At 40.4% G+C, this 26,632-nt stretch overlaps 1 protein-coding gene and 1 non-coding gene across 4 annotated transcripts; one reads left to right on the top strand and one right to left on the bottom strand.

Annotated features, from left to right (window-relative positions):
* The first annotated feature begins 298 nt into the window (after positions 1-298).
* Positions 299-26,202, top strand: LOC113167057 (collagen alpha-1(XX) chain). 3 transcript variants are annotated; one of them, XM_026367404.1, is made up of 42 exons: positions 299-384; positions 2,942-3,073; positions 4,323-4,427; positions 7,852-7,995; positions 9,123-9,290; positions 10,135-10,335; positions 10,941-11,108; positions 11,204-11,323; positions 11,429-11,593; positions 11,744-11,902; positions 12,052-12,224; positions 12,843-12,972; positions 13,119-13,264; positions 13,963-14,092; positions 14,180-14,319; positions 15,767-15,893; positions 16,005-16,144; positions 16,273-16,405; positions 16,724-16,869; positions 16,977-17,106; positions 17,855-17,971; positions 18,077-18,223; positions 18,396-18,452; positions 18,612-18,650; positions 18,734-18,872; positions 19,904-20,046; positions 20,837-20,946; positions 21,773-21,931; positions 22,081-22,158; positions 22,260-22,346; positions 22,439-22,492; positions 22,737-22,832; positions 22,931-22,984; positions 23,065-23,118; positions 23,244-23,297; positions 23,888-23,959; positions 24,042-24,077; positions 24,193-24,259; positions 24,353-24,541; positions 24,675-24,752; positions 25,010-25,171; positions 25,609-26,202. In XM_026367404.1, exons 2-42 carry the CDS (start codon positions 2,956-2,958, stop codon positions 25,635-25,637), a joined length of 4,764 nt encoding a protein of 1,587 aa, XP_026223189.1. In that variant the 5' UTR covers positions 299-384; positions 2,942-2,955; the 3' UTR covers positions 25,638-26,202. The 3 variants fall into 3 exon arrangements, with proteins under 3 accessions (XP_026223189.1, XP_026223187.1, XP_026223188.1); XM_026367402.1 differs by having other exon boundaries at positions 9,123-9,296; positions 10,138-10,335; XM_026367403.1 differs by having other exon boundaries at positions 306-380; positions 9,123-9,296; positions 10,138-10,335.
* trnas-aga lies at positions 14,965-15,046 on the bottom strand. The gene has a single exon. It is a non-coding gene; the product is annotated as a tRNA-Ser (tRNA).
* Positions 26,203-26,632: the final 430 nt, after the last annotated feature.

Genomic DNA, 26,632 nt, shown 5'->3' with positions numbered 1-26,632 from the left:
ATTGAACACCTGAGCAGCCACTTGACCTCTTGGGCCCCTGAGCTGGTTGTGTGTGAAACCTTGACTGTGTGATGTCAAATCTTGGTGGCAAACAGAGACACTGTCCAAAGACATGGAAGGGGACAGCTACAGGTCCTGGGGTGTGCGCCTTCCTCTGGGTTTGTTTGCGCTCTAGAGGTTTTATATCCTTCTCCGGAGTCCACGCCCAAGCCCGAGCGGCAGGAGGGCCCTGCTTCTCGGATTTCACCCTGAGGACTTGAGATACAACCTGATGTAGGGAGCTGTCTGCACAATTTAGCGGAACTGGCTCGTGTTGACATCCAACCCTTGGAATGCTGTGAGGAGTCGGACTGAAGGAACAACCTGGACTCACCGAACAGGCAGGTAAGACCTCACCTGGCCGCGCTCACAAGGCGCAAAAGCGGTGGTACTAGATGTAGTTGGGCGCAGTTTTATCCTTAGAAATTCCCGAGGTCTCAGGTACCTGGATTACACGAGCTGAACCCCTTTCAGTTTCCTTCCATTGTTTCCAAGTGTTGTAGAGAAGCCAACCTGAGGAAGGGACACCTGGGAGCGGGCTCTGCTAAGATGAATTATGCATAATGAGGCTTACTATAATAATTAGAATTGTTTAAAATACTTGTATAAATCTCTTTTTGTTGCATTTCTGTAATAAGTGTAATCAAATGCTAATACAGTATCCTATGGAGTTACTAATATATAAAAGCACTTCTCTGTGCGTAACACTGCTGCGGGGGCGTCATGCTTTAGCACCTCCACCTCCTCTAGTCCCCTAATTTACATTTATAAGAAGAAAACATTTAAGAAACACTATAATATCGCTGCATCCAGAAAATAAGCATATTAAAAGTGCTTAGCAGTATTTTTCAGGAATTAAATTTTTACTATTTGATGTTAGTTGAGCTGTTATAGATCAACCTTCCATCAAATCACATAATAATCTTTTAACTATATCTGCTTACTGTACTCCAAAGTGTTCAGAAGCTATAGGTTCTAATGTTTCTAACTTTACAATACATTAAGCCTTTATTTAATTATTTAAAAATGCTTATACACAGTAAAACATGGGAATAAATGTTTCCACAATATCCAAGCTAAATGCTGTTTATGTAATAAAAAAGGTCGCAGTGGCAGCTTTACCACCCACCATGTCCGACTTTCAAACTTATAGTCATCCACTATATCATAAAGCTTCTGTCCCTTCTTCTATAGACTTCCTGGATATTTGTTAGGTTAACTGGAGTTCAGACTGGTGGTGTAATTTTTTCCTGGTGAGGTCACAGGGCTGTAAAGGCATAAATAAGTGAATGATGATACTGACTCAAGACCATGTTAATCTTGCTGTGGTGTTGTGATCTAGAGCTGCACAGTGAGGGAAATATATCAGCAGTAAAGGATGAACAGAACAATTTTTACATTTGATATTTAAATGTCAAACACAGATCTCTGAATGAAAAGCGAAATAAACAGAAACAATTGCTCTAATTACATAGTTAGTGTGAATACTGTACTCCAGAGTTCATTGAAAGCAAGCAGATGACTCCAAAGACCAGTTGTGGTAAACTTAATTATCATGGCAGCTACAGTAAGTCCAAATTGTGACTATTTTGTTGCGTATATTGTGTAATTACGTGCACCCAGAAACTGAAAAGGGGTAATAATCCTCCTAGCAACTACCATCTATCCCCAGGTATTGCATAACAATGTCCATCATTTCCTTTCTGTCTGACAGGTACTCAGAGAAGTATGCACGACATACGACTCATTTATAACTTTGCAACATACAGGCAAGCAAGTACATGTGAAACCTGAAAACATACTAAAAGTGTCGTGTCATTTACTGCACATTAAGGCGGGATATCGGTGGTCTGAAAGCCTCCAGGCTGGAGGGCTTTTTAAAATCTCTTCAGTGGTGGCCTGTCTAGTGGTGATGCATGTGTAAGTACAAAGCTCTGACAGTAAAACGTGAAATAATGCAAATAAAGATGAGCCTGAGTGTGGATTTAAACATATTCAACATGTATTCACGGTATTATTTTTACAGTTTCTCATTAAATCACAATTTTAGCAATCAGGCCTGAATAATTAAATTTGCCCCAAACACTTCTCTTACGCACACCCACAGCATCATCACTACAAGGCAGTTAATTGTAGCTTTGTTCAGCCTGCGTTTTGCTGAACAATGTTCTTATTCACAAAGAACAATATCAGAGTTCTTACCCTTAGTTTGTAAAGGGCACCTGCCTACACGACTTTTAGTTTCCCAGTGTTTTTCACAATTGAAGACATCTGTATCTTATTGGAGCTTATTGGAACATTTAACTTTTGATTTATGCAAATGTACCTTATTATGAAGTCTGCATAACGGCTTTCTGTGGCTTATGTGCACTCTAATGATCAGAATTAGTTGAAGGCATTCAGTGTACATGTTGTATACTGTTACGTTTTGGGTCATACAAACGTGTGTTAGTGTTTAGTTAGTGCAGCGCTTTGTCTATGCTAATGTTACGTCCCTGTGTGTGTCATTAGTGTGTGTGAAGTTTGAAAGCCTGTAATGGGGAGAAACACTGAAACACCTGTGGCCTGAGTCATAAAAAAAGAGTTCCCATGGGAAAAGGTGCCAGAGATTTGTTTGTTCTTTTCATTTAAAACCCCATTTTATTATTTATGTTATTGATTAATGGATACATGATTTCCATTTGGTCTATAAATTTGAGGTGGCCTGTTCAAAATATACACATATAGTTTGCTCAATTGGTTGCCCACATGCTCTAATTTATATTATTCAGCACATACGAGATGACTTAAGTGCTGATCAGCAGAAGTTTTTACACACTAACCAAGTTCACAGACTTTAAAATATGGTATAATATATTGTATAATGATAAAATCTGAATTATTCTGTTTTTCATGGTTCCAGGCTCTGCCAGTCTAATGTCTCCTCACCTCTTCTCATTATCATCACCACCATCATCATCATCACCTTTCTGGCTAATGCTGTGTTTCCTGCTCAGTGTCCTCCTGCTGCTGTCCTCAGGGGTCTATGGCCAAGGTACAGTGACTTTTGAGTTTGATATAGCTCATTGATTATTACTAATAAGTAGCATTTCTACTACTTGTTAACAATAATCTCCATACCACGAAGCTTAGTCTAGTGTAGATTGTAACAGATATAACTTTAATGTAAAGGTTCAGGGAAGTTATTGTTATTGAGGAGTGTATGTGTTTCATGAGATGCGTATGAGAGAACAAATGACATTTCATTATCATGGAAATGTGTGTTTTATTAATGGTTAATTAACATTGACTCTTTATATGTTTTTAATATATCTTCTACCCTTAGTTTACAAGAAGAACATTCTTTAATTTCTATATAACAGTGGGTTCAGTGTTAAGCTCAAACGTGAGAGCCGCCACCACCTGCTTCTACCCCACAGATAGAGAGCACAACACAGCTGCTGTGTTTGACCACATATATGCCCGCCTGCCTGAAAAACTTGTTTTTGTTAGTGGGTCCGTTAGACCTTGACCCCAGTCGCTCTAAATTTCCATCAGACAATAACTGATCCTTTGCCAGGCACCCAAGAAACTGAGGACCCTCTAGAGGCCCCTGGTCCAAATACAGCCACACACACAGGCATGCACACACACATACACACATCCATACATCCATCCATGCAGTACATGCATACACAGTACTCACTACTCAGAATCTGTTGAGTGCTTAAGGTCATATATCCACAGAAGTGAAGACAGAGTTCTGTGATTCATGCTGTTCATGCCTTCTCTGCTCTGTCTTCTTTGCTTCCGCTTTCCCCCTCCTCCCTCATCTCCTTCTCCATCTATTACCCCATCACATACTACATACAAAACCTTGACACACTGTAACTCAGAGACGTTCCTCTGACATGATCTTTGACCCTCCCGTCCCCAAAAGCATCCTGTTCCTGTTTCTAGACCACGGCAAGAGGACAGGGCACGCTTTGATGGATTAAGGGACAGCTGGAGAGAGGGATGGAAGGAGGGTGGGAGGATAGAAACATGAAAGACACTTCTTGTTCAAAACCGCTGTTGGAAATTATGCAGATGAAGTCGAAACAAGAGATGGATTTGACTTGGAGAGAAGGGAGCAAGAGAGGTTAGGCCATGTTGGAGAACGGGAGGAATGAAGAAAGTTTTCCAACTTGTTTCTTTGATCACTAAAAAGCCTCAATCATGTTTCCACCTTCTCTTGACCCAAATCATTAACCAGACAACACTTACACTGTGGTTTTCTCCCCTTTGTCTGTGTGAACGTTAAGGTCGTCTTAAGCTGACAGTCCTGTCTGAGGACAGACTACAGATGAAATGGAAGGAGGCAGACGGACCCGTTCAGGGCTACAAGGTCAGAGTGAGACCCATCTCAGGTGAGACTGTCCTGCCTCTGTTTAAAGCTTTGACATGGGCAGATTTACTGGATGACATGGCTTAAAGATAGAGGTTTAATATAATTTACACTGCCCGTCCAAAAAAACCCTTCAGTTTTGATTATGGCAGCCATTCACCGTGGCATCGTTTCGATAAGCTTCTTCAATGTCACATTTATTCCTGTCCAGAGTTGCATTAATTTTTTTCAGTAGGGTTAAGGTCTGGACTATGTGGTGGCCTATCCATGTGTGACAATGATGTGTCATGCTTCCAGAACCACTCTTTCAAAATTTGAGCCAGATGAGTCCTTACATTGCCATCTTGGAATATGTCCATGTCATCAGGGAAGAAAAAAATCCATTGATGGAATAACCTGGTCCTTCTGTATATTCAGGTAGTCAGCTGACCTCATTCTCTGGGCACAGAACGTTGTTGAACCTAGACCTGACCAACTGCAGCAGCCCCAGATCATAGCACTGCCCCCACAGGCTTGTGCAGTAGTCACTAAACATGATGCTCCCATCACTCTGGAACAGGGTAAATCTGGGCTCATCAGACCACTTGAGCAATTTGAAGCCTGTTTTCAGATTAGCTTCCCTGACAAGTGGTTTTCTTAAGGCTACACAGATTAACATATTTTCCTCAACCACAGGATGTGTCTTCAGACATGGTTGTTTAAGAAATGAGAAGCTACTCACTGCATCAGTTAGGATTAAATAACTGTTGCCATCTGAAAAATAATCATCCATGCAGTAATTATCCAATAGGAGGCTCTGACCTATTTTCTTAGTTAAATCCAGCTGTTGACGTGTTGTTTTGCTTAAATCAGGTTCTTCAACACTTAAACATGACACAGTTAATAGACATGCCCACATGTCTAGCTAATTAATTTTTGCCAAAGTCCTAAAAAAAGAAATACATTTAAGAACAGAAATGTTTTACTAAATAAACACAATGCACAAAACAACATAACAAAAAGGTTATTTTGATTGTTGTGTGCAGCGGATCCAGCACCCTTCAAATGAAACAGAAAGTCTAATCTCAGCCAGCCTTTACTGGCTTTATCAAGACTTCATCAAGAATGGTATTTACTGCTCCCAAGAAATAATCAAAGCCTGAAAAATGCTGTGTTTAGCTTCTTTACTTGGCTTTTTAAACCCTTATCACACATTCCTTTAAGTACTGCGTTGTTTCCTTGAAGTGGTATATACACGTGTGACTCACTGAAGATGTTTTCCTCTCTCCTGACTTTACTGTACAGTAGTTTTTCAGTATTGCAAACCCCCACTACTAATACATATAAAAAAAACGGTTGCTATTTATTGGGATCCAAATGACATAATTTTGTGAAGTTCCCGTTGCCAAGATGCAGTGAAAAGAAAAGAATGACTGCTGATTGTATAATTATTGATTTTGTTGTCATTCATAAATATCCATGCATGTACAGTATTTATCTTTACAACAAAAAAAGTAAGAAGTGCTTTATCTTTTATAACATGCAGGGGAAATGTCATGAATTATCTACACTTTTCATTTTTGTTGTATTTATTTCTTTCTAACTTTCTAAGTTAGTGTGAATTGTACTTCATTTACATTCTGGACAGATTTGTCTTTATTTCATTGTTATTGGATTCAAACTTGAGACATGAAATATATGGTCACCTAGAGGACTATTTATCAAGTCTGCGGAAAAAATGACTTATCCTTTCTCCTAAAACATGTCACTGTAGGATAAGATTCCTACTGTGAGAGACATACAAGGACATGTGTACTCGATGTACCAGGTAAACACATTGGATTCATTGGTTTAGTCAGGAGTTAGCTCAGTAGACAGCAAGAAAAGAAAAAGATAAAAACACATGAAGAATAAAGATTGCATTTTAACATCAGATAAAATACTTCATGACTTATTTCCCTTTCAAGTTCCAAAGAAACCTGGGCTGATGATATGATCAGTGATATGAGTTGTATTAGAAGGGCTGTTTATTATTCAATTTATAGAAGTATATCATGAAAAAGATTGCTCAAAACTCACTAACCTTACACATTAGCATGTGTGTAAATGTGAGCCTTGATCTTTATTTTGAAACAACATGTACTAAAAGTGACTTTTCACATCTCACGCGTGTCAGCTCTCTGGCTTCACCAGTGATGATTTGGATAAAACTTCTAACTTATTGTTTTCACACTGTCACCCTCTTATCTCTCATCCCACATTGCATAGTTAAGCCCAGGCAGGTTTAAAAGAAGTGTAGGGTCTGCATAAGACGATGAAAAGAAGATATTGCTGATGAGATCAAATGGGCAAGGCTGTACAATTCTGGGAAATGCATGAGAAAAGCATTGCAGAAGGTTACAAGATACAAATCTGCTTATTTGCGCGACAGAAGATGGAAATGAAAATGTCAAGTTGCTTAAAACTCCCCCTGCTAAGATTTAGCTTCAGATTTAAGATTTAACTTAATTTAAATGTAAATTAAGTGGTACATAACCCAGAAGACTTCTTCAGTGGTATATTGCATCTGCCACTGTAAAACTTACTTCGTGAAGTGTTAAAACTTTCTTTCTAAGACAATTTCAATTATCTTTCAGTCTAGCCAGAGCTGCTGCCTTAGAATACAAATGATTGAACTTCTTATGATGACTCTGTTGAAATTTGCTGATGGTAAGTAATGAGATTAGAGGAATCAGCAAAAATGAGGAAGGTGTCTGATCTTGTAAGATGGTGCAGTGATAATAGCCTTCAGCCAAAAGCTGAAAAAAACACAACAACTATAGAGTTGATTAGTCTTAAGGAAAGGGAAATGTGGGAAACTACCTGTTAAAACTGCCAACAAGAACAAATATGATGAGTTTAAAAGTCCTTGACACTAAAATATCTGATAACCTCAGACAAAGTGACTCATCTGAGGTTATATTTGAGGTGGAAGTAGAAGAAATTTGTGATTTCAGTTAAACATCAGTGACTCAGCCACTGCTAAAAGAAACACATTTGAGAAAATAGCTCAGTCTGCATCTAAAATTACAGGTCACTCTCTATCATTTCTGTGAACATGACTCAGGAAAAACAGAGCTATAGAAACTTAAATGAGGGACAGTCCCTCATGAATGGAAAATTAGTGACACTTTAATGTACATTTTGATTTTAGCTTGTGCTTTTCTTTGTAATTATTTTGTGGTTTGTAATCTTAATGCTTTTGGGTTATTTGACTCAGCTGTTTTTAGCAGGTTTTGTGTATACGATGGTTTATTACTGTGGTTATGTCGTCTGGTGTGTTCCAACCACTGGTTATCATAGTGGCTCTCTCCTGCTTATTGTTCTTATCCCACTTATCTCTGCCAGGATCCCTGACTTTCACTTTAGATTTAATGCTATACAGAACCGAGGCAGTATTTTACCAGAATGATTGTCGTCTTTTACAGAGGTGCCGCAGCCAGAGCTGATGCTGACGACCACACGGGGCCGGGCAACAGTGGCAGGACTGGACTCCAGTCAGGAATATGCCCTTCAAGTCCTTGTGCTCAACGGGACAACAGAAAAACTTCTTGCAAAGAGACGATTCACCAGTAAGAAACACAGGTTTTCAGAGAAATGAGTAAAATAGAGGATGGAGGGAGGTAGGTGAGCATAAAAGGAACAAATGGCCTGAAAGTGCTTATTGAGATCAAGTGTGCTGATAAGCAAATGTATCATTAAGGTAAATGACAGCAAGTGAGCAAGAACGGAAATCCATTTTTATGGTGTATAATTGACTTTGATAGCAGACTCAGCTGTGTCAGACAGTGATAATAAAGCTTGGTAACAATACTTTAATTTGAGGTTTTAAACAGTCAATTATGGACGTGCAGGTGACCTGCTATAAAGAATCAGGAGAAGCATCACATAATGGAAAGAAATAGACTGGAATATGTGGAGGAGTGAGGCTGGAGTTGCATGTCTTTCTTTAAATCTGTTTTTTGTAATTGAAAATGGTTTGTTTGTATTTTGTAAAAGAAGTGCTGCATTTTTGACATTCTTACACAAAAAACATATTTTTACAACATTACACACTCAAAGTGGACTGAATGAATGAGCTGCTTGCAAGGAAAAGAGTAGAGATCTTAAGTTCCTGTCATTTCTGAGCAAACAGGAAGGAGGGGGACAGTTTGATGACACACCACCTGTGTTTTGGTCTCTTGGTGTCCGTAACGTTTTATCAGACATCTCTGTCTCTGCTCCATCACTGTTGTTTCCTACAGCTCCTCTCTGTCTATTGATCCCTCATGATTTGTGAGCCCCCTTTCACTCTTGACATTTTATTGTTAGACTGTGATTGATACTATCCTGGGGCTCAGGCGGCTGGCGAATCTTGCGAGCGATAGTAGGTTACTGTGTCGAGTCCAGCGTGTCTGGGCAGGACAGAAAAACATGTGGACTTGGAAATTCGTAACACCGGCTGTCATGTTGGAATGATGGTAGTCTGGGAATTCCTTCCGTCGTCTTCACCTTTCCTTTTAGCTTTAACCCCCTGTGGGTTGAGTTATGCTAGCGAGGCTACTGTAGGGTACTGGGTGAAGGAAAACCTTTATTTGCCTCTTTCTTTACATACTAATTTACCATTTGGTAATCAGTTTCTTTTTTTAGCGCTAGTTTGAGTGGAGACTAGGGGGTAATAGACTTTTGCACAGTGACAGTATTATTAAATTCTCCACAGTGGAGAGTCTGCGAGAGGAAGAAATGATCCGCAGCGGCAGCCGAGAGCAGAGGAAGAAGATGTTGCCGGGTGGGTCAGGATCAGGAGACCTGGACGATGCATCCGAGGCTCTGCTGGGCCCAGCAACAATTCTGTATCCGGACCCCACCACCCCTGCTGCCCCTACTACTACAGGTAGCATGTGCTAGTACACAATACCATTATGTGTAACATCTTTATGAGCACTACCTTAATTAATTTTAACGACCACAAATGTGCACAGATGTTGCAAAACAATGAGATAAGTTTGGAGTCTTTTGGGCTTCATGGAGTTCTGATATAATAGTTTAAAATTGTCATATTTATTTTCTCAAGTATGGGTTGAGCACAGATTTATGTGTGAACTGATGATCTTAAACTGTTGGATTTTGTTTTCTTCGTATTCTGATGACATGGTGTGCCAATTTCATGGAGGTGCAGTGTCTGCACAGGTTTGGTAATATTATCTGCAGACATCAGTAGTTGGTGTTGGTATTTGATTAGCTCCCCAACCTGAGCAAAATAAACAGGTATTACAGTAGTGTACACTATAAGGAAGATTTTAAAAAGACTTCTAAAAATGAATACTAGCCGGTATTTTTGTGTTTGTCTGAAACCTTGGTGCTTTGTAGGCTCCGTGGCCTCTGTCATTACAACACTGACGGAGAGGAAGCACGGTACAGAAATGTTGCCAACACACACCTACAAGCAAGCACACACATGTATACAGTTCGTACAGTATAACTGTATTTATCTGGGCCTACACCAAAGAGCTTTGGCATAAATACAGACACAAAAACGACAGCCCAGGTGGCGTATCCATCTTTAGAGAAAGGGGGAAATAAAAGCAGGGATAAGACAGAAGGAGGATAAGAAAGGTACACATGAGGGCTGGTTAGAAATGTATCTATGAGGCCAAGCAGGCACAATATTTGTGTGGATCTACTGTTATGGGCCCAGATGATCTTTGCTTTTCTTACTGTCATTATCTCTTCAGAGCCCCCGTTTATGGAAACCCCTTCACAGCTCCCCGATGAGGCCCAAGACAAAACTGCCAAAGACAAGAGGAAGAGGAAGAAAGAGAAAGAGCGGGATCGGTTTAAAGTGGAGAACAAGGAGGAGCAGGGGACAACACAGGGTAAACGTCTTGAGGAGAAACCCCGGAAAACACCCTTCTCTACCCAGCCGGTTACAGGTGACATCTGCGCTCCAGTGTTACAAAAACATCATATGACACATGGAAACCACTCCTTCTGATGCCATTTGTCATTTTAATGAGCCAAAACACGATCATACTGTTTAGGAAAGCTCCCTTTAAGCTGGTCTGGTCAGCATCATCTATGGCTCTTCTAGAGTTAAGCAACAAAAGGCTCGGAGCACTAAGTATTAGTTGTACAGTAACTGTGATGACAGTGTTTACACAGGGGAGGGTCAGGTAGAGGGAAGGATAATGACAGGCCATCCTGTTCGGCTTCAGGGCACGTGTCCTTTCATAATCCGAAGGAACACACACACTGTGTATTTACAAGCATGGAAACTCATGTTCATGTGTGCACAATGTCGACACATGCACACACACGTACACCTAAAAACCTAAAACCTTCCTAAATGCACAGAGACATCTGTTTCCTGATTTACTGTATACTCACTAATGTACAGAGAGGTGACACATGAAAGAGTATAACAAAATACAGTCTCTTAGCAAGTTGTTGGTCCATAGTGAGACTAAAAAACTGCGCCAGTTCGCTTCAGTCTTCATTCAACAAGTCATTTATATTTATTTACTCTCCTTTTATTCAGGTTCGTCTCCAAAGAAACCATTTGAGTGCAAAAGCGATGCAGCGGCAGACATCATGTTGTTAGTAGACGGCTCCTGGAGCATTGGACGCACAAATTTTAGACGGGTCAGAGACTTCTTGGAGGGCCTGGTGACACCATTCAACATCGGACCAGACCACATTCAGATTGGTGAGGATCATATTGTGGAAGGAGTGTGGTGGTGGTCTTTTACTTTGTGGGATGGCACAAACTCTGATTTCCCAAATGCTGTGTTTTTGGTCCAGGTCTGACCCAGTACAGCGGAGACCCTCGCACCGAGTGGAATCTCAACAACTTCACGACTAAAGACCAGCTGTTGGAGGCAGTAAGGAATTTCAGATACAAGGGTGGAAACACATTTACAGGTGAACACACATGACAAAATGCACTGTTGATACTGTATAATGCTGTATTCTACTGTGTGTGCTGTACACAGTGTCCGGCTGTGTAACTGTTTATCCATCTCTCAGGCCAGGCGCTGCTCCATGTCATGGAGGAGAACATGAGGGCTGAAGCAGGAGCGAGGTTGGACACACCGTTTTTCCTGGTTTTGTTGACTGACGGGAAATCACAGGATGATGCTATAGCTGCAGCAAACCGGCTGAAGAATGCTGGCGTGGAGATCATTGCTGTAGGTGAGAATGGACAAAAATAGAGAGTGAGGTGGTGTAGAGATGAAATGCCTCGCATGTTTCTTTGCATTTCTGTACATCGTGACACTGAGAGCGAGTCTTAATTTAATTCGTTTTCTTTGCCTCTTGTCTTTTTGACATCGTGATCGTCAGGAGTGAAGAACGCTGATGAAGCTGAGTTGAGACAAGTGGCATCAGAGCCAGTGGATCTGAACGTCTACAACGTCAATGACTTCCCCCTCCTCAGCAAACTGGTGGCACGACTAGTCCACATCCTGTGTGGGAGGATAGAGGACCGCAGCATTTCAAAACGTAACCTACTGTATCTTAATGCATCTACAGTGTCTGTTTTTTCTCATCACAACCTTCTGCTTCAACTCCAGTCTTATTTTTTACTGCAGCTACTGTATGTGGTTTTCCAAGCTCATTGAGGTGCTAATCCTTTGTTGCTGTGTCTCTAGGAATGGAGCCTGGACCCACAGCAGACCCAGCGCTCTCCTACCCGAGTCCCACTGATCTCCGCTTCTCTGATCTGGGCTCAAGAGAAGTGAAGCTTCACTGGACTAATCCTGCCAAGCCTGTCAAACAGTACAGAGTAGTTTACCACAGTGCAGAGGGTCAGAGCCCTCAGGAGGTCAGAATCATTAGTTCTTTTCACAAACTTAACACAATAAGGAATAAAAGCAGAGCAGAATATCTGTCACACCTTTAACTACAGCTAATGTCCTTGGGTGAAGGAAAAAATCTCTATTAATTAGTTCTTTATAATGAAGTGTTTCTAGATTTTTGACCTTTTCAGTTATATAAGTTTTTTAAGAGATTGAACGTTGGTTGAAACTGAAAAAATATTTTTGTGCATCTTGTATAATGCAGCATCTCATCCACAGCCACCACTAATACACTTTTTTTCTACCTTGGGGTAAAATAAAGTTCTTTGATAAAGACAATATTATGGGATATTTCAAATCCATAATGACGAGGTTTAATGAGTTCCCGTGGCACCTTCATAACTCATCATCATTCTACAACAGTATAATGATTTTAAACATTTTGTATTAAATTTAACTTGCTGATCATTTGTCCAGATCTTTTCTATATATCAGAGTTTGCCTTAATGTTGTGTTATTAATTGTAAAAGAATATAGGTAAATACAGTTTTATATAAAAGCTTCATTTTAAACATTAAATATATACTAAAGATGAAGCTCTGCACATTTTCTTTGTCTGACTCTAAGTGATGTTTCGATTCTAGGTGGTTTTGGCTGGTTCAGAGTCCACTGTGCAGCTGGAAGGCCTCTCGTCTCAGACACTGTACCACGTGTCCATCTTTTCTGTGTATGCAGACAATGTTGGCCTGGCACTCCGAGGAACTGTCACTACACGTAAGATCGACATCGCTGCTTTATTTAGAAAAGGCTGACGACATTTCAAGATTGATTTTTGGAGGCTGGAAGTATCGGCAGACAAACCTGGCAATGTACTATATTAAAAAAGAAATAAAAAAATGTCTTTCCGTCTTCTCACTCAGTGCCCTTGGTCATGCCTGCAAACCTCGAGGTGACTCCTGTCTCGTACAGCACGCTCCGTGTAAGCTGGGGTGCAGCACCCGGTGCGACACAGTATATGATCCTGTACTCAGCACTCAGCCACGGAGAGCCCGACGATGCTAAGGAGGTGAGAACTATCTGAGCTGTGTGGTTTATTGCACAAGTAAATAAACAACAAGGGTAATCAACAGAGACAAAAGGGCCTCTGCACTAGGTAGGTTACTATAGTTGTTACTGTAAAATTAAACATCATTATACATTACTACTGTTTGCATATTGTCACCAATCCACTCCTCTATTGTTCATAAGTAATGTGTTATGCAGGCTACTGTTTGGTTTTTACAGATTTTTATTAGTGTTGCCTATGACTGCAGTTAATCACAGTTATAGGTTGTGATTAATTATGATTTATCAAAATTGTTTTAACAAACTTGCCTAGGCACTAGCATCTTTGTTAACATCAGCTTCACTTAATGCACAGAACTTTATCTGGCAGCTTTTCATACCTTCATCTTTACAGTCCATCATTATCTACTCATTAGATGAACTGGTAAATGCTGTATGTACTGTAAGATAATAACATAAAAATATGTCCGGTTTCTACCTGTTAACACTGGCCACATATTTAATGTGCATTTACGGTATATCAGTGCAACACGTTGACAACCATAAAATATATGCTGTATTTTAGGTTTCTCTAATTTAATGAACTACTAATCTTTTATCTTCCAGTAATCCTAACTTAGGAATTGTATTACATGTTGAGATATACTGTACTACTTTTCTCTAATGCCACGTTTGTGCTTTGTGTCTGTTTCACTTCAGGAGAAATTCAGTGCAGACCAGACAGTGGTGGAGCTCGGAGGGTTACTGCCAGCCACGGACTACTCTGTCACTCTGTATGCTCTGTATGATGAGGATCCTAGTGACCCTGTCACTGCAGTTGCCACCACATGTAAGATTTCCCTTTTCCAGTTCTCTTTTCTTTTCATGTTTTGCTGTTTCTTTTCAATTCACAATGCTCTTACTCCACTCCCTGCAGTCCCTTACCCTCCACCAGTAAGCGTTCACTTCCCAATGGTCACCCACAGTACGTTGAGGGTGAGCTGGGTACCTGGAGCCGTGGACGTCCCCGGCCACAGGATCACCTACAGCACCAATCACGGCAGTGACGTCAAACGGGTAATTTAAGAAAATATATAGGTGCCAAAATCCTAATCTTCGATCTTCAGAACTAAATGAAACACCTGAAGCTACAGAACACCTGCAGGGTTGAAAAGGAGATTGCTAAACCATGTGCACAATTTAGCATGTCAAAGTAATGCTGATACTGTCTTATACCATAATATCACACATGCCGTTCTTCACAGACTAAAAACAAACAAGTCACGGCATGTTAGCAACTGAACGATTGTTAAAGATAATTTACCCTCTGTGTCACATATACTGTGAATAATGCAAAGGGGATTTATACAATGACTCCTTTACGCACAGATTTGAGAGGCTGAAAGGAGATGACATGTACAGAAGTTTGTTTTCTGTTCAATTCTTCTTCCAATCAGGGGTGTAAATAAAAATAAATTATTGATAAGCATAAAATAATAATAATAATAATAATAATACCATACTTAATTGAGCCTCTTGGGGAAGTTGGTGGTTGGACAGCTGCCAGACAGTACATATCAGTGCTACTACGTGGTTTTGTTGTCTTGTCCGAGGTCACCTTGGTAGGTAGCCAGGAGGAACTGGGAATCAAATTGCTCACCCTGGGGTTTGTAGATGACTGATCTACCAACTGAGCTACTGCTGCCACTAAAACTAGGACTGCGTTATCAGCAGGATTCAAACCTGCGCGGGGAGACCCCAATGGATTTCTAGTCCATCGCCTTAACAACTCAGCCACAACAACTGTGTATAAACACAAAAAAAGACAAATTGGAGCTTTAGCAGTTTAGGATTCATGGAGCAGGTTGAAATTTTCAGTCACTCTGAGGTAAAATTTCTAAATTACATTGTAATCCCTGTGAATTGTAATAAAGCAGCCGTTTGAACCTGCTCTCTGGAAAAGCACTTCCCATCACTCTATTGTTTATCATTTACAGGTACTTTGTACAACATTTTCTGAAAAGTGCTTGATGTTGATTTGTGGCTGATTTTCACAGCAGAAGTCAAAAAATACTATTTTATATTAATGGAGGTGTGGTAGTGTGACAGTGAACAGCACCAGGACTCTGAAACAGAAAGAACTAAAAGTAATTCAGCCATAATTCATTTTAATATTTACATTTTTAACCCCAAAGGTTCCTGTACCATCAACTTTTATATCGTAGTATTAGCTTTTACTGTTTTAGCAAAAGGAATGTCTTCGGGGGATGTTTTTCACTTCCTGTTTCAAGGACTTTTTTGCCACTGGATACTGCACATTTATCAAGTAAAGTGTGTCTGGGTATAAACTTTATTCCTTTATTGTACTGTGGGTGCCGTTTTAGTTGTATAATTATTTTTTTGAGCTGCATTACATTTTTACTGTTTTATGACCCTATATGTACTGAAGTATGACCAAGGTTGCTGTGGTGATGTTTCCATTATTGGCTTTTAATGCTGCTAACTTCCTCACATTTCTTTCCAGATAGAGGTATCAGGGCTGAACTCAGTGCTGGTGCAGAACTTGTCCTCTTTGTCAAGATACCTGGTTTCAGTCCAGTCTCACTACCCACAAGGCCTTTCAGCAGCGCTCACTAGTAACATCACCACATGTAAGCCCTACCCAATTCAATCTTTCAATCAAAGTTTTATGTGCTTGAAGACATCATGTTAAATTTTCAGTGTCATTTTTCTTTCTTTACACATTTTTCTTTGTCTCCCAGTGAAGGTGCCGTCCCCGTCAGACCTCAGGGTGACTAATTTCTCAGGCAGTGATATCACTGTGCGCTGGGAGGCTGCAGCTGATGATGTTGTCTCCTACCTCATCAAGTGGATCTCCCTCAGTGGAGGAGAACTGAGGCAGGTAAGGTTGAATTAAGAAATAGTTGGAGAGTCCATCATAAGGAAAATATGTTATATTATGTTTTCTAACAATTAAATATAAAATGATGACAAGATGTCGCTGTTTTTTGTCTCCACTCTGTATTTTAGTTGAGGGTGAGTGGTAAGAGTGAAGGGGCGATCCTGGAGGGGGTAGAGGACGATAAGGAATATCAGATCTCCCTGTCTGCACTGTACGGAGATGGAGCTCAGAGTGAAGCTGTGGCCATTCGTTATAGTACCTGTGAGTGACACACAAATCTACACTGAACAAACTAATAAAGTACTGTCTATCTATTTATATACCAAATATGAACTTTGGATGTTGAGTAGGTTTTGGTGCATTGAACAGTTTAACAGTTTATAATGTTGTTAAGAACATTTTAAATGGTCTCCGACGTCCAAAAAGCATTTAATCTTTTGTTGTGTTTTTATTATGTTTATGTTTTTATATCCTTCCAACAAAGAATTTCCTCCTATGGGACAATAAAGGTTTAAAATTCACTGAATAGCATTTGTCTAAAGTCTAAATATCTCTGCTTTTTGTATTTTATTCCTGCAGTATCCGGTGGAGGCCCGACCAGCGTATCGGTCTCAGAGGAGACTGCAGTCAGCATGGTCGTCAGCTGGGTTCCTCCTAACGCTCACGTTCTCCAGTACCGTGTGTCTTACACTGCGCTGACTGGAGCTGAAACCCAGGACAGAACTGTAAGTGGGCTGTAATCCACTCTGCTCACAGAGAATGAAAAAAATGAAGTTCAAAAACCTGTGTTTATTAAAGTTCTGACTAAATAATGTGGGTTTGTTTCCTGCAGGTGTTGGTCCCCGGAGGTGAAAAGCGAGTGGTGCTTGAGTCGTTACAGCCAGATACACGCTACAGCATCCTGGTCACCGCTGAGTACCGAAACAGAGAAGGAGGCAGCGGCTCAGCCCAGGGAAAAACCAGTGAGTGAAACACACTGAACGGCTGGAAAAAAACATTAGTATGGAAAATTTAAACTTGTAGAATTGTATTCTATATGATAACACATTGGCATGCTAATCAGGACAAATTGTCCTTAATGTCCACGTGGAAAACAAACATCTTAAGTATCAATCCTTCATTTTGTTCTCATATTAAGCAAAGCTGGTAGGAAAATAAAGATTATGTACAGTAACTTATCATATCACAAAATGTAAAACATTTATTTAAACTCCCACAGTTTTTCTCACAGGTCTCTTAAGTCCGTTGGGAATAACTGAATCACGATCACAGAGCCAGAGGGCATGCACTTTCTAACAAATAGGCCTATGACCTTCAAGTCCTCAGGCAGCATTGCATGAGAAATGAGAAACCATCATGCTACCATGATGAATACACAGTTAAATGGGATGTTAGAGAGATATATGCTGCATCTTTTCCCACAGGACGTCAGTGGATAGTATATAACAGTCTTCATTCTCCTCATGCTACATCAATGTGACTTCATAGACACAGTATATTGTGAGAAGAGGAGTTTCAGACTAAGGAGTCCACAATCTGTTAAGAGCTTAAGTCTTGTATCCAGCAAGATACAATTACTCTAGTAAGTCCCCAAATGATAAAAGATTTGAATTAAAACAACAGATGAACATGTCTCTCACCCCTCTTTTCTTGTCTCTGGGCTCTTGTCGATGTAAATCTGATTTCATGCCCCTCTGTCTGTTTCACCAGTGAGTCTGAGGGTCAGCAGTTTGAGTGTGGTCAGGTCAGACCACTCCAGCGTCTGTGTGTCCTGGAGACCCGTGTCCGCTGTCGATGGCTACCGCATTGTCATCCAGTCTGTCAAAGGTAATCTTTAAAATCTATAGTTGTACTGTATTAGACATCACTGTAACCACTTTTAATTTACCCTCTGACGTGTGTATATGTGCGTGTCTTGTCCCGTGGGTTTAGACAAGCAAACAAAGGAGGAACTTGTCGATGACTCCAGCAGCAGCCACTGTTTCACTGATCTGGAACCAGAGACTCTGTATCGCATCAGCCTGCACTCTCTCCTCGGCTCAGCTGAAGGCGCTGCCGTCTCCATTCTCCATCCAACAGGTCTGGTGTTATTACAGTAACCCAGTGACCTTTTTATACATTTCTCATTAAATAAATAATTTATATCTTACCTTCTAACCTCTTACCTCTGTATAATATAACTAATCACTGAAAATTAAGTGAAAATATTGGGTAAATGTGTTAAATGAGATATTTCTGGTTCTTTTTACAGCCACAGCTCCAGCCAGAATTCCCATTCATCCCCGCATGTATCCTATCCACAACGAAGGTAATTCGACATGTTGCACTTATCTTCTTTAGATTAGATTAAAACTTGAATTATTTTGTTAAATTATAGCTCATTTGTTTTGACTCCCTCCACTATCTGACTACTGATGGTTTGTCTGCTTTGCTTATGATGATTCAACACTGCCCTCTTGTGTTGCAGTGTGCCCTGAAGTCACCATCAGAAACAGCATCGTTAAAGGTGAGAAAGTCTGTCCTCACACATACTGCGCTCACTCATAAAAAGGCTCCTTTTAAAAAATGTAACCATCATTCTTGTCTCAGGGTTCGACATGATGGAAGCGTTCGGTCTGACCCAGCGAGCCCACTCCTCCGTGGAGGGCGTGGCAGCCGAGCCTTTTGTCTTCAACACCCTCCCCACCTACACTGTGTACAAAGATGTCCAGCTGACACAGAGCACCAAGTGAGACACTCAATTTTTTTAGTGATACTTATTTTAATTTTAATTTATTTTATTTATTTATGTACACAACACAAAATTGGAAATTCCTTATTGCCTCTTAGCTTCTCTCAACAATATTGCAAGTGAGGGGACAGAGGACTTGGGACAAGGCACTAAAACTTTTGTGTGTGTGAAATTAATAAAAAAAAATCTTTATGAGAATAAAGCTATCAGTCATTTTTATATTACAATAAAAAAGAGAGTGCAAAACCTATTTATACAGGAATAATTGAAATACTCTGATTGGACAGAAGGGTACGGCTACCATCTGCAACAAGATATGTTGTGGAACAAATATCTACTAAAAATCTTATAAATCTTATAAAAAGTTATACACGCAGTTTTAGTACCATGTTGTGCAAAGGAAGATGCGGAAGAGTTCTGTTTTCAGCAGTTTTTTTAAAGATTGCAAGTGAGGTGGCTGAGCGTGCAGAGATAGGCAGCTCATTCCACCATCGTGGGATCACTGAGCTGAACAGTTTTCCTTGGTGTCGACTGTGTGGTGCTGGTACCACCAGACGACGTTCCCTGGTTGAGCGCAGTGGACGGGAGGGGATGTAGACCTGAACGATTGAATTGAGATAAGATGGAGCTGTGGAGATCACCACTCTGTAGGCAAGAGACAGAGCTTTGAACCTGATCCTTGCAGCCACAGGAAGCCAGTGCAAAGATCTGAAGAGCGGTGTGACATGAGACCTTCTAGGTTGATTGAAAATGAGGCGTGCTGCCGCATTTTGGATCATCTGGAGGGGTTTGGTCGTGGATGCCGGTAAACCCATCAGTAGTGCATTGCAGTAATCCAGGCGAGATAAGATCAATGCCTGTACAATGAGTTGGGTCGTGTATTCCGTCAGATCTGCTTGACTTCTGCTTGTGATGTGGCATCACGTCCACAGACCAGCTATTAAACAGCAGCAGAGTAAGAGAGAAAGGATGGAGCAGGTTCTCTTTAGCTTGCTGCAGACTGATCCATCGTTCCCTGTCTCCGTCAGATTTATCCACCCTGCAGGTTTCTCTCCAGAACACACCATCAGCATTGCCTTCCGCATGTTACAGGATACACCCCGGGAGCCCTTTGCTCTGTGGCAGCTCACTGACATTGACTTCCAGCCAAAGATGGGAGTGGTGCTTGACCGTGAGTAGCATTTATGAATCTCTCCCTAACTCCCACAATACATGTTTCATGCTGTCCGGAGGAGTAGTTATGAGGAATATTAACTAATAACTAAATAAATCTTAAGTCACATTTTTTTAATGAAAATACAAGGACCTGCCTTTTTGTTTTGCTTACATTTTTTTTACAGTTTTTACTTTTCAGTCTGTTAATGGTTAAAATTAAAGTGAAATCTTGATGAGCTAATTAGCTAATCAACAGAGAAATGATCTAATGGCCAGAATCATGATTTTTTTTAAGCCAAAATATCTATAATATTTCAATTTCCCACTTTCTCAGTTTTAAGAATTTGCTGTTTTACTTTTTCTTATGTGACAATAAACTTGAAAATCTTTTATTTTAAACTGTTGATCAGACATTTTGAGTGTTTTAGATTTAAAAGAAAAAGATGTACAAGTGCAAATGAAAATGTCTGTCTGAGATGTTTCTATTTCTTGAAACGTCTTGAAACAAGATACACACGAAATGAGTTAATGTGCTTTGTCAGTATTCTAAATGATAAATAGATGTAAATCAATAACTTACTATAAGTTGATTTATTAATGCCTATTCATATATTATTTCACTTAACCAGATCACTCCTATTAAAGAGATACCATTTTTCTTTTCTTGCTAGCAGGATTAGACTCTGTTCCAGAGTCACCAAGTCACCAGTCTTTATCCTTAGCTGAACTTTTGGAGGAATCATAAGATGGAAGCAGTGGCTCTCATATTTAAAGTTATGAGCTTTTGTATTTGTGCTTTTACACAGCTACTACCAAGCATCTGGTGTACTTCAGTCTGGACTACAGGGGGGAGGTACAGGAACTGACCTTTGACCAGCCGCAGGTGCACAGACTGTTTTATGGCAGTTTTCACAAGGTGAGATAATATTCACAGAGTAAGTTTGCATTTAATCTCAATAAAAACTTCACTGTTATTTACCAGATAATGAAACATTAATGCTATTTTTTCAGATCTGGTTATATCCTTGTTCTCATTTACCTTCTTCATTTTCTATTCATCTTTATGTACATTATAATAAAACACACACAGACACACAAACACAGATTCCACAAAAGTATTAATACAAACATTGAATTACATTTTAAAAATATATCTGTATTTCTGCCTGTAATCATTGAGAACTTTAATAGCAATGATTCATAAAATGTAATTGGAATTGAAGTTGATTCATATTTCGATTAATAACTTCAAGTAGCTTGTGGGGGTCTTAGAGAGCCGTGGTCAGGATGAAAAATACAAATCAACACATGAACAGAGAAGTTTAACTCACGATCTGCAGCTATCTGCACTACCTTCCCATTTTTAAAATTATTTCACTGTGAACACATAATTATCATTAGTTTAGTTGAATAAATGTCATAAACTTGAAATCATTAATAAAACACTCATTATTACTCTGAAATATGTTTGAGGATGAAGTTTTTTGAGCATCAAAATAATCCAGTGATACTTCTATATGTACATTTATGATTTCAAACAGGAACTGTACAAGGTGTTAAATCCATGGTAGCATTACACTTCCTATTTACACCCTCCAAAAGCACCCCCAGAAAATGGGAACCGTAATTACAATTATGTATATCTCAAACTGAAGTAAGAATTCTGAAAACCTGCCCTAAAATGAGAAAATAATCTGGGATCATGTCATTTTTTGATCGTTTCTGTTTCTTCCAAATGTCAGGTTCACTTGTCTGTCAGCCAGGTGAGTGTGTCGCTGTCTGTGGACTGCCAGCATGTTGGTGAGCGACCTGCCCGCCCTCTTGGCAACCTACCAACAGATGGTTTTGAGATGCTGGGAAAACTGGTGAAGACCAGAGGACCTAACAGTGGATCCGCCCCGGTATTTTTTATTCTGTTCTACTTCTCAGATTTTTCTCTTGACCCAGTCTGTAAATAAAATCACACAACTTTAAATCACCAAAAACAAACTGGTGAACTATTCCTCTACATTATGTTCAACTGGTATCCTGTGGTCTTTCCTATGTCCAGTTCCAGCTGCAGTCCTTCGAGATCGTCTGTAACACGTCGTGGGCTGTAGACGACATCTGCTGTGACCTGCCTGGAATGGTCAGATTGCTATCTGCATCACATTGCTGATGACTGTTTTCTAGTGTTTATGCAATGTTGTGATACTGAGCACAGCAAATGTTGATGTTTTTGTGGATCAGAGAGATGACGAGAGCTGTCCTGCTCCAGCCTACACCTGTACCTGTTCCTCTGACATCCCCGGAGCTCCTGGCTCCCCTGGACCATCTGTATGTAACTACTGGGTTTGTTGATCCATCTTTTTGGATGTGATCCGATCGGTTGAAAACATGTTGACATTCTTTGTTTTTCTTTTAACCAGGGAAAACCAGGTCCTCGTGGTGGGAAAGGCGAGAAGGGAGAGCAAGGTCAAAAGGTGATGTGAGATTATTTAATGAGGGCGTTTTCACATCTACCAAAATGAGTCGTGAGAACACCTGGGGAGAGGAGGAGACGTAATATTTAGTCTTAATTTGGTCCCCCATGTTTCCTGTCTACGTCTGCTGGGTTAGCCATCAATTAGCTATCAAGACAAGTGGCCACATGTGAAATCAGTGCTATAGTGCACTTTATATTATGCACCATATTATTCCTTTATGTAACTTCTCTTCATGTGTCAGGGGGAGGTGGGTCCTCCAGGAAAGCCAGGATCAGAGGGAGGCCTTGGACCTCTAGGCAGCGCAGGACCCCGAGGAATGCTTGTACAGGGCAAAGTGGTGGGTAACTCTCACAGCCTTTTTTATATATGGTGGTTCTAATTTATGTTATCTAAGGACAAAAGAACAAGTTTCTTGCTTTTATTGTTGTCGTTCAGGGTCCACCGGGGGCACGGGGTGAAAAGGGAGATCCCGGGCGACCAGGAGTTCAAGTGAGTTTAAACTGGAAATGTGAATCTGCATCTGCCGCTCTGTAGCATCTCTTCAACCTCCCACTTGTGTTTTCTTGTAGGGTTTACCAGGACCTCCAGGCCCAAAAGGCGAAGAGGGGATCCCAGGCCCTCAGGTGAGCTGTTTGATGGCAGCCAATTCAGAGCAGTAAATATTAGCTGTTTTTCGTGTAGCTGAGCTGAAGCAACGTCACCCTATCACTTTGCATCAGTCCTCATCTGTCTGGTATGTGTCTCACAGGGTATTAGGGGGGTCGAGGGTAATATCGGTGCACCTGGCACGACTGGACCCAGGGTAAGATTGAATTTCATTGATTTTTCATGTGTAAAATTTAAATATACTCAGAGCTGTGAGACAAACTTAAAAAATAATTGTTTTAATTATACTATAGGCATTTGTTGTCCTCTAGGGATGAATCTTCATATTTTGGTGACCCCTGACCTTTTGTATTATACCACTACCGGAGCACAATGTACAGTTAGCTAGAAGATAATAAAATGTAGTGTGCTCATATACATTAAATATACTGACAATAAACCGTCCTCTAACACCACCCTCAGGCCAAAAACAGCAAATTTATTCATAGATTTGTAGACCAGGATGCAGATTGCCAGGAAATTAGCTTTTTTCTGGTCATTTTTAACAGTTTACAGTATTTGTTTTTTCAAATTTTCCATCTGTTTTATATCCTGAGATGTAATTATCTGCTAGTGGGACATTTCAATGTAGTAATTTAAAGATGTGAGACTGTGTATAATAGCAAAAGATGATGATGATAGTAAAGATTTTCTTTTCTGAAATGGTTAGATAGGCACCAAATGTTGTATTACCCCCACATAACCCTCCACTCCATTGAAATTGAACTCATCTGTTTTGTTGTACAGGGTTTCCAAGGAATACCAGGGCACCCCGGGATTACAGGAGAAAGAGGTCTATCGGGACCTGTGGGACCCACAGTAAGTCCAGAGGGACAAACTGCAACATTAAGCATGTCTGCCTTCTTATTTGACTATTATAATTATTCTTTTTCACTTACAGGGTTTGCCAGGAGGTAAAGGGGAACGAGGAGAGAAGGTGGGTCATAGCTTTACTAACATTTTGTTATTAATTACTTTACGAGTGATTAATTGAATATAAATGTCTAATTATAAAATCTCACACTGAGTTTGGTGAATCTGATGTTTTACAGGGGGAACCTCAGTCCATGGCCATGATCTACCAACTGGTCACACAGGCCTGTGAGCAGCTAGTGCACAGTGAGGACTCTCTCAGTGACCCGTAAAAAACTAGGACTACAGTGTTGGTTTCAGTGTTGTTTCACTCGGTATAACCTTCTCTTGCTTTTTCAGATGAGGTGTTGAAGCTCGACATGTTCATTAATGAGATAAGTCGTAAGCCTGCTCCTATTGAGGAGCCAGTGGGGCCCCCAGGTGAACCAGGTATACCAGGGCCCAGGGGTCCTCCAGGCACCAGAGGGACCCAGGGGAATGTGGGTACAAGGGGGAAACCAGGCAGGGCTGGATACCCAGGAGAACAGGGTAAAACTCCATGTAGAACATGTCAGGCAACAAACATCTGACATTTATGAATAATAAAAATGTTAGGATTCATTACTGTGTGATAATACTGCGAGCTTTTCATTTTGCTGAGTCGTATCTCCCTTCTTTACAGGAAGGAGAGGTGTAACAGGAGAGAAAGGTGATGCAGGGGCCAATGTCCAGGGGCCCACAGGGGTCAAAGGGTTCGCAGGTAACCCTTCAGGATTCATTTGTTTCGTATCTGTGCTGAAACATTTGTGGTTACCACACATCGTGTTACTATGTGTGTGAATGCTCCGTTTCTAATCTCAGATCTATCTCACTGGTTTCCTTTAAGCAGTTTTTGTTTTAAATAATTTGATCAGTTTCAATAAATAATGTAAGAATTAATTGTCCAATAACAGTTAATAACCCTGCATTGATTATTGGTTATGATGCATGTGAATTGTGTGTTATGTGTGTGTGCAGGTCCTCCAGGTGAGTCCAAGTTGGGAGTCCCAGGTTCCAAAGGGGATGATGGTAAGCCAGGACCCCCAGGGATCCCCGGACCTCCAGGACAGCCAGGGGAAATTGGCCCACCCGGTGTGTGTGACAGCAGTGGAGGCTGCCAAAGAGTTCCCCAGCAAACAGGTTAGTGAACTCTAACGACACAGCCTGGAAATACCAAGATACCATATGAAAATCCAGGTCCGTCACAGGCAGCTCTCACTGTTTCTGACACAGGTGTGTCCGCAGTGGAACGTCGAGTTCCAGATTGATACTGATGAGAAGTTTGTATTAAGAAAAATTAAAGGCTTATACAGTAGAAACAAAACAATGTAGTTGGAAAGCATTATAGTTCTGTCACAATGCTCACGTTTCTCTTGCTCTGCTTTGGTATTCTGTGTGAAATATCCTAATTTATAGCAGCCAAAGCCTCCACTAAGTTCACCAGCTAGTTAAACTGTGTCTGTCTGTTCTGTCATTAGGAGTAAGTGTTTTTACATTACTCACAGTTACATCAGTTTGTGTATACTGCATAAAACTGTGTAGATGTTCTAACTCTTTTTGTACTTTTCTTCACCCAGAAGACCCTTATTATGGCTACCAACCTTGAATGGATATAAACAAGCAGTCAGCAGTGGTAAGGTGACCGGTGGCTGTTTGAAATGACTATGGTTCCTTTGGAGCTGATTGACAAACTGGGGAACGGAGCTTAAAAAAGCAGAACGGAAGAGGCCTGGTGTGTTGAACCTGCCACTGAGTGATGCAGAAGCCGTATCACTTGCGAGAAATAGAAACAGTACAGGAAGGACCCCTCTCTGTTCCATTGTTACAGTATTTTTTCATCAGCTTTCTAATGTAGAATAGTGTTTTGATGAGCAGAGATCATCCTAAAGAAAAATATTTTTCTAATGGGACTTGTAAAGTGATGTTTTATACAGTATATTCGCACTGAAACCTTTGGTTACTAACTCTAAACTTCACTGCCTCAAGGATAATGAAAATGCATAATCCATGGTGTAAAAGCTTCTTTTTGTTCCATGGTATAAATGATACTGTGAGAATGTTCATGTTTACGTTTTCTGACTTCCTTGGGTTTGGATAATACGCATTGTATGCCGTGTATGTGAGTGCATGTGTGTATGTGAGAGAAAGGCAAGAGATTTTGTTTTTTGTAATGTATGTATGTTTGATTTTGTTAATAAAAATCCACTTCTGTGTCTAATGAGGCGTGATGGGATTATTCTCTATAATAACTATCTAGAGCGAAAGAACAAGGTTATAAACCTCTACCTGGTCAAACACTATGAGATTTTTCTAGATTGTGGTATGGACTTTAGCAAAAGAAAATAAATAAGTTAGAAGGACTCTCGAATCATCTAATAAAAATGTCACAGTGCTTGTGTCGGAACCTTGTTGAGGAGGAAATTGTTTCGAGTGGTGTCTATTTTGAAGAGCACAACTGAAGTTCCAACCAAGCTACGAACAAGTGGCTCTGTCAAGTTGGTGTCAATGGTAAGCTCATCTTCCGGTCTTGTAAGAAATGTTTTTTAAGATAAAGGCGAACGATAACATGTAATGTGCTGTGTTATTACTTCAAAATGTGGT

Source organism: Anabas testudineus, chromosome 7, assembly GCF_900324465.2.
Source record: "Anabas testudineus chromosome 7, fAnaTes1.2, whole genome shotgun sequence".
Lineage (NCBI taxonomy): Eukaryota > Metazoa > Chordata > Actinopteri > Anabantiformes > Anabantidae > Anabas > Anabas testudineus.
The sequence above is the reverse complement of the archived record's forward strand: the minus strand, read 5'-3'. Positions and strand labels throughout refer to the sequence as shown.